Genomic DNA, 8,303 nt, shown 5'->3' with positions numbered 1-8,303 from the left:
AAATTAAAAAAAAATGAGCAAGGCACGCCATAACAAAGAATGGGAAAAATATATTTACAATGAAAATATATATAGTTCTTACAGCAAGGTGTTCGTTCCACCATTCTTCTGAGCAGTCAATAGTTTGTTTTGCCTCATCCCATCCAAGACTAGTGGCACAATTCTTAAACTCCATAAACGTTGAATACTCCTTTTTCAGAACATCTAACTTTCAATTGTTTTTTTTCACCTTTCACCGGATTTTTCTACAAACTTGGAAACAATATTTTTCCAACTGGTAGTAGTGAAAATTCCCATCAGCCTATTCCCAGCTTCAATCTCTTCTTTGCAGCATCAATCAAATGCCTTAAAAAGCATCACCCCAAACTTCCTTGTCACCCATTCTTCAACCAACCAAAAATATTATTTGATTCAATTCTTTTTCATACTACCATCCAATAAAATCAAGCACCAAACATCCTACCTAACCATGCAAATCAACCAAACAGTTCACTGCATTTAGTAAACAAAACGGAGAGATGTACCTTGGAGCAGCAAATTTGGCGGGCCGGCGATCGGGTGGGGGCGGTGGCTGGCTGGGGTGCCGGCCAGGTGCGGCGGGCGGCGGGCTGGCTGGGGCGACGGCTGGGTGCGGCGGGTGGCAAGCCGGCTGGGGTGGCGGTGTGGCTGGGGCAGCGGCCGGCTGGGGGGTGGCGGCCAGGTGCGGGGGTGGCAGGCCTTGGCGGATAGGGCGGCGGTCGGGTGTTGGCGGATGGGGTCGCGATCGGGTGGGACGGGAAGGGTCACGGACGGACGGGAAGGGTCACAGACGGACAGGAAAATAGAAGGAAAACAAATCAGTATCCTCCATAACCAGTGGCAGGTGGGTAATTTCTTTGCCCAAAAGCAGATGAAAGCAGGGGGAACCTACTTTTGGATTTGTACTAGAGTAAAAGCTACTTTTGGGTAAAAGCACATATGGCTTTTTACCCCTTTGGTTGGCTTTTGGATTTGGCAAAAGCAAAAGTAGGTTTGGAAGCCCAACCAAAGGGGACCTAAATCCTCCAGATTACTAGCAGCTTGAATAAGATCATCGATGCCACCTAGGTCATCCTTAGGTGGGGCATTCAGATCAAGGCCACCATTGTCTAGTGCCACATCTTCCTGCATAAGATCATTAAGCTCAAGGAAAGCTTCACCAGGCACAGGTTAAACATTCAGGGGGTTGAGTTCTGTTTGCGGGATTGCATTAGCAACAGGAGCATCATTTTTGGCGCCCTGAGCTGCATCAGGCCATAAACCCCAACCCTCAGCATTAAGGTCTTGCTGCTTCCCATTAGGAGGGTCATTTGCAGGGCCTTGACCAGGTTGACCATAACCAAAGAAATCAAATAGGGTGGGTTGCACATCATCAGGCCCATTGGGTGGTTGATCCTCATCTGTAGGTGCACCTCCAAGCATCCTGGTCCAAATGACCTCACACTGAGCAGTCCATAGCTCACCCTCAAAATCCTCACCATCAGAGCATACTATGAATCATGGAATTTCCTACACAAATACAACTCAAGCTTTCACCAAAACTCTAGAGAGGTGAGCAAGATCCTCCTCCCAGACAAGCAACTGTCCAAAATCAACCGGAGCTTTCTCAACATGCTGCGGGGTCCAATAGTCCACATTAAAACCCAGCAAAAGAAGCCAAACCTCATAGTTCATGGTAACAAATCTATTATTCCAGCCCTTATTGTGCTCATCAAAATAAATCCTCATATTGCCAAAGTTACGGGGCTGTCCCTAATTAGGAAATCTCTATCATGATAATGGTTGAAGCGGATATAAGCCTGACCCAGGGAGCAAGGCTGAATTGATCTAAAACCCACTCTCAGGTGAGCATGCAGGAACTCATCCAGGAGATTTCTGATGGTGGTGAAAGATACCTGATGGCTCGGCATGGGGTCAATGGTGGCAATGGCCAGGTCATTATTCTTATACCGCGAAGGCCCCAAGATGACGCGCGACATTGGATGTCGGCCACCAATGATCATCCGCTGCTCACCCTAGGACATGAAGGGCATTGGATCGACAAAGCGAAAGGCCATACTCTGCTCCGATCGCCCCTTTTCCTCCGGTACTATAGCAACTGGGGTTTTCTTCGAAGCAAACCAATGCGGCAGTGGAGGGGTGGAGATGGGGTGTGAGCTTGGGACTGAGGCGTCATGGATGAAAGCAGAAGCGGAGGCGGTGCAAGGGTGGTAGGGAACAGGTTCTGCTCCAGGCACCGTCGGTGGCGGAGGAGGCGGAGCTGACGGAGGGGAAGAACCAGAGGAACATGGGATCCCCTAACAAGGGATTGAAGTCGAAGAGACACTTGCCATCGCACCGAAAAGAACCAGCAGCATGTGACCAAGGGACGCGAACACCGGGGGTCCACTGCAACCGGCCCCATCTGTCCGTTGTACAGGTGATTTGAACCATTGTGAGAAGTCTTCATTTGGCCAGGCCGCAATGTCTAAAGAACGAAATGAAGCTGCTCCGGAAAGGGCTCGGAAATCGAGGCGGGAACGTGCAAAACTCCGCGATATGTCCCAGCCTGAAGCAAACAGTGCACCGGACTCTATTTCTGCAATTGGGCCGGGAATGAGAATTGGAGAGACATCTGGCACAATGTCGGCGGCCCAATTGAGCTCCAACACGCTTCTGGGGCAAAGAATTCGGCCCAACTTGTCTTCTCTTTTGTTTGCATACACACCCGACTCGACTACTTCCTGACCTCAGCACATGCGTGCGTAGCTTCCGTCGAGCATCGTGCAACATGACAACAATATGCTACCGTCGGCAGACGATGGCTACAGAAGCCAACGACGATATATATAACGCCAGCAAGCTGCCATGGAAAAATACAAGAAATCATACAAGACGCCTCACAGGATGACGAGGACGGTTAGGGACCTATCATGGTCAGATCAGTCAGAAGCTCTAGCTAGCTGGAGAACGAACCAAGAGGCCGATCGATCCTGACGGCCTGACCGCGACATGTAGCAACATCCAGCGCCCAGCTAGTTTCTTGGAGTCCAGACGGTATTCCTGCTGCTGACGTGGGCGTGGCCTCAGGATGACGACATGGCGCCACTCGCTCCAAACGCTGGCATCTTACGAACAAACAAGCAGCATCGTCTGCCTCTGCAATGGAATCATCACAACTTGATAAAACTGCTAAAAAGATAAACAAATTGCAGAAGCTTTAATTTGTAGTGCAGGCTGCAGCAGTCAAGGATTGGGGAGAATCCTAAACTATATTCGCGATTGCGAGCCAGCAGTACGTTGGCTAAACTGGATAGCAAACAAATTCAGATTAAAAAAGCCCATTCTGATGTGGCAGCATGTTCTGAACTCTCTGCAACAACTTGGCCTCCAGAAGAAGTTGCAAGCACACAAGAGCACGGCACTGCTACATTACAAGGAGGAAGATATGGGTGACATCGTGTATCAAACCCTGGGCTCCACGGTTTTTCAACCGAAAAAAGAAGGCTTTCTTTTCAAGATAAAATGATGCGAGAAATGATGTCGTGCATGCGTCTGGCGTCGACCCTGCCTTGCTTGATCCCCTTCCATCCATCGCTTAGCCAAAGAACGTAGCATGTCGACAAGAACAGCAGTTGGGGCATCACCGTCACGACGATGTCAGCGAAGCGGCATGTCAGAGCGGAGCTGCACCGATGCCAGAGGATGAGCAGGATTATTCCTGTCAAGCACTACTGAATTTATCTGACTGGAAGGAAAATATACCGTCTCACAGTTTCATTCATCATCTGAGTCTCCAATGCAGCTGATGCACGTCCCACTTTAAGCACTACTTCCATCAGGATCATTCAGATTAGCAGTATGGTCAAATAACTATATTGTTGCTTCAGTCCCACTGTATATAAACTAGCGTCAAACAGTCCCATCTTTACTAGAACAATTTTTAGGAATATTTAGAGGAGTGAAGGAAAACAAAAATGTACTAAGGTCTATTTTAACCAATTTTGTGCACATCTTTTTGGCTAGATAACAGTTCATATGTCCAAGGAACTGATGTTAGTTAGGAAATGGGCCCTTGAGCGCTAATCATGCACAAAGAAATGGAATTTGGTTGAAAAACCTGTTCATAAACAGATCCTCAAAAACTACCCGTAAATCTTTAGTAGATATGACAGCTGGTTTCGACAGATCAATGGAAAGAACTGTTAGGCGCGTCTACATCATACAAGAAGGGAAGGAATGTTCTAGCATTGGTGAAAATTAAAGCCAATGACCAATTCAACATTTTTTTTTTGCTAGAGCATCAACCGCATCCAAATAACGCTATAGCAGACAGAGTAGACTAATGGTGCATATTGGTCCTAGTGTAGAAATAGAAACGCCACCTGTTGGGGAGGTACAAGGTGATGAAAAAGATATATGAAGAGTTAAATGCGACATAACTTAGCGGGTGGGGGCACGTAGTTACATCATCTCTTAAATTATTCATTTGGGAACAACAACTTGATAGGTGGGTGTGGATGAGTCATCGAGACGACACGTAAGCAGCTTATGCGTATAGTTGGCGCTTACGTGTAAATAAATCAAGGGCAACACTATTGCAAATTAGCCCTTTATTTTTTCTGCTCGTTTTGTAATTAGACTTGCGTGTAGATGTTCCCACGTAGGTACCTTATATTGCCGTCTAAGTTTTCACGTAGAAATAGAAAGGGTTTTCTGATCGCTATGGGTAAACAGAAAAAAAGAAGAGCTGAAGAAGGGTGGAATATATCCCCTTCTACTTCTGTCAAGTGTCAGGAGGAGAGAAGATACCAATCAAACTTTATCTACGCGTAATTTCACGACACGATTTGAGGTTAAAAACTACAACTGAGTAGTTAAACGGAATGGATTTGAGGAGCTCTACATCTAGGTGGTGAGGATGTTTTTGGTGGGCTCTCAGGGCCTGGGACTGTGGTGTGCCTTCTCTGGCCTGCCCATTCCAAGTTTGGTAGTGGCCCGTGGGGGCCTAGGCGAAGGCTTTGGGCTTCCCTGGACCTAAGGGTAATGTTCTGACTTTCGTGATTTTTGCATCAGTTCCTCCGTCGAAGAATATATTCATCAAAGCCGTTCACAACTAGAATCTTCAGCCATCCAGTGACGACTGATGAGACACGGCAACTGCGACACACAACAAAAGGCTCCGGTGGTGACAATTTATTTTTTTTGCGGGTAGGTGGTGACAAATTGACAGCAGGTTATCCAATAAACAGGCACTATATTTCCTCACTTCCTCAGGTTGATCCAAGCCAAAATCCAAGTCTGAGTACGGCCATTCAGAATCGCGAACATGCTGATACGATAACTCTAGATGCAGAAAATTTTGCATCGCACTAAGACTCGATAGCAAAGGCACATTGGTGACAGCCTCAATATTCGTAACCACATGGATAGAGATAGCATTCATTTTCTGGATGAAAAAAACTCGTCGATTATTAGAGACATGGGCATCAGCTGCTCAAAATATTTTGACCAAAAGCATAGAATAATTGTAAAATACTATCACTGCTCAAAATTTCCACACTTCTGTCCGACAGATGAGGTGGTGGCGCGGTACACAATATTCTTGTGAAAGCCACCACAAAGGTTCTTAGCCTAAGAAGATGGCACTAAACTACTTTCCACCAATCTAACAGCAAGTTGCTTCCGCTTCGCCTAACACAACAACTGGGAACAGTTACAAGCAAAGCCCTTGATCTGACTGTATCAATTCTAACAGCAAGTGGCTTCCACTTGGCTAACACAGACAACTGGGAGCAATTACAAGCAAAAGCCCTTGATCTGACCATATCCAAAGACAAAAATAAATCAACAAGCACTCTTTACTCAGGGTTGACCTTTTGCTTCTTTGAGTGCTCCTTGTTTTTCTTGGCCTCACGGCGCTCCCTCTTCAGTCCCTTTATGTCGTTCGATAAGGCCAACTTTCCAACCTGAATTCAGTCAAAACCATTAATCAGGTTAACATTCCAAAAGTAATCTTGACCTGTATGATTGTTCCAAAAACAAAATCAGTACAAACCTGCTGGTCTGGCATGTAGACCTTGCCCAGCCTGCCCTGCACTGGATCCTTGGTGACATTCTTCACCTGCAAGGAGGTTCATGGTAGTTGTGAATACCAAAGTGACTAAGGGAGATTTTAGCGAGAAAGACAAGGGGTAGGCTATGGGACTGAAATTAGCAAAAGAGGGCAACAATAATCCTTAGAATAAAAGACAGACAGTTCCATCAGATTTACCTTCTTAGCATGGTCAGCAGTCTTCATAGCTTCTTTCTTCAAACTTTCAACTGGAAGCCTATGTCTCCTTACAACCAGATCCATCGAAGGCCCAACTTCAACTAACTCCATTCTAGGAATAGATGTGCCTGACCTTTTTAGACACAGAGCACAGTGCATCATGTAGACAGTAGTAGGAGAGGTTGCTGTGCACACATAGATCCGATCTACACCAGCAAGGTTTAGATTCTCTACAACCTGCATTCAGGAGAAACATTTATTATGAAGCTCAAGAGATTATCTCTGTATTGTATTTACAAAAATGGCACACCTCTCCTCTGAAAAGATCAAGCAGCACTTCTTTCAAATGCTTGAGCTCTTCGGCACTCTCAAAATGTTCCCCTATGAAGGCAAAGAAAGGCTTCGATCCAAGTTTTGGTGCGAGCTTCTTATCATAAACGTAAGATTCCATCGATTTGTAGTTCTCAACACCTACTTCAACAAGGTCATATATGTGGTGGTCATATGTCCTTCCCAAAATCAAATTGTTGGGCCTCTTCTTTGAATGAGAACCATACTGCAGCAGAAGTAAAAGAGTACAGTTGAAAACCATGGATGGGGCTAATCATAAGACAGTTCAGCAAATCAACAAGTTTAAGATAAGAGGGCAGAGGACTTGAGCTTTAAAAGTTTAGAACAGAAATAGAAAATGTTTTCCTGACAGGTTTACCAGAGTTGTCAGAAATCAATGATACAGCTCAATAACACATCCTACTTGCACGGGAAACAATTATCTTCCCACCAAGCACCCAACTGAGAAACAATAAAACAAGCTGATGATCTCACTCACCACTATAAGGCTGCAGTCTGTCTTGAGGGAGAAAAACTCCAGAGAAGATTCTCCACCACTTTCAAACGGCCTAATGTTGTCATTCTTCTTGGTGTACTTCACAGCATTATCACGCTTCAGGTGGTAGATATCTGACAGCACAGAGTTCAACACTGCACTAGTCTTTGTACCATGGAGGATAAGTGTCTTCTTGCCAGTTTCAACCTGGCAAAATCATCAGAGCACAAGCCAGATGTGAGCTTCAGCCACAAAGAAACAAGTATGATACTTCCATTTTCAGATTTGATTGTCATAAAGGGTTCACAATATGCAGAACATATACCTAGACTATGTAAGCACACACCAAGAATTCTACACAATTTTCAACATGGAGCACAGTGTATTGCACACTCTGTCGAAAGCTCACACCTTTTTTTTTTCCAAATACTCAACCCACTGCTAGAGTTGCTAAAGACTGTAGCAACGGGGAAGGAAGGTAACACAGGATATGAACAGAAGACAGGACTGACAATCGTCGCGGTACCTTACATCCAGTAGCAACAGAGCATTTTTCAAGGCAAACAGGAATCACCCATGTAACCTATGTACAACGCTACAAACATGACGTGATATTTCATTCATATCGCCATGCGAGTGTAAATTGCCAAAGCGGAAGATCGAGACGCGTCCTCAGCACGAAACGAAGCCCGTGAAAGCCATAGCCATGGATTGTGCTTGACGGCGCGACGAGGTTTTGGAAGGAGGGGGGAGGGAGGGACTTACGAGCTTGGGCGCGTGCTTGAGGAGCTCCCGCCTGGCGCGCTGGGTCTTGGGTACCCTGATCGCCGCAACCATCTTCGTCTCCCTCGGCCGCCGCGGAGAAGAAGCTGAAGGGGGGAGAGGAGGCGGCGCAGCGTTCGGGAGGCCAGAGCCCTAAAGAAGCCTCGCCTTGCCTCCTTTCTTCTCCATCTCCACTTGTGTAATGGGCCGGTAGGGGCTTTGTCTGGCCAGCTAGTTTGAATGGGCTTGTTTCCACTTATGCATCACAAACCACAAGCTACAGTGTTTAATTTCTTTTTTTTTTTAAAGTGGTGGTAGCATCAACAAAGATGGAGATTTTGGTGCTACTACTATACTGCATCTAGAATTCCAGATCCAGATGGAGTTTCCACCACCTCCTCTTACTTTTTCATTATTTTTTCTTCTAAATTCAATACTGGTAAT

At 45.8% G+C, this 8,303-nt stretch overlaps 1 protein-coding gene across 1 annotated transcript; it reads right to left on the bottom strand.

Annotated features, from left to right (window-relative positions):
* Nucleotides 1-5,502: 5,502 nt before the first annotated feature.
* Nucleotides 5,503-8,220, bottom strand: LOC101771908 (ribosome production factor 2 homolog). Its single transcript, XM_004951238.3, has 6 exons — nt 7,863-8,220; nt 7,101-7,304; nt 6,582-6,827; nt 6,272-6,508; nt 6,056-6,121; nt 5,503-5,966 (listed from the first exon to the last, which is right to left on the bottom strand). The coding sequence occupies exons 1-6, from the start codon at nt 7,932-7,934 to the stop codon at nt 5,859-5,861; spliced, it is 933 nt and encodes a 310-aa protein (XP_004951295.1). The 5' UTR covers nt 7,935-8,220; the 3' UTR covers nt 5,503-5,858.
* Nucleotides 8,221-8,303: the final 83 nt, after the last annotated feature.

The sequence above is a fragment of the Setaria italica genome, chromosome I, assembly GCF_000263155.2.
Source record: "Setaria italica strain Yugu1 chromosome I, Setaria_italica_v2.0, whole genome shotgun sequence".
NCBI classification, from domain to species: domain Eukaryota; kingdom Viridiplantae; phylum Streptophyta; class Magnoliopsida; order Poales; family Poaceae; genus Setaria; species Setaria italica.
Note: the sequence above shows the minus strand (reverse complement) of the source record. Positions and strands in the feature narration are given on the sequence as shown.

What these genes read in the sequence shown, in the direction of transcription:
- LOC101771908 (XM_004951238.3), bottom strand. Translation starts at nt 7,934, where the DNA reads ATGGTTGCGGCGATCAGGGTACCCAAGACCCAGCGCGCCAGGCGGGAG. An exon ending in TCAAGCACGCGCCCAAGCTC is followed by an intron (nt 7,305 to 7,862) that starts GTAAGTCCCTCC and finishes TGATTTTGCCAG; the next exon opens with GTTGAAACTGGCAAGAAGAC. An exon ending in TCTACATGCCAGACCAGCAG is followed by an intron (nt 5,967 to 6,055) that starts GTTTGTACTGAT and finishes GACTGAATTCAG; the next exon opens with GTTGGAAAGTTGGCCTTATC.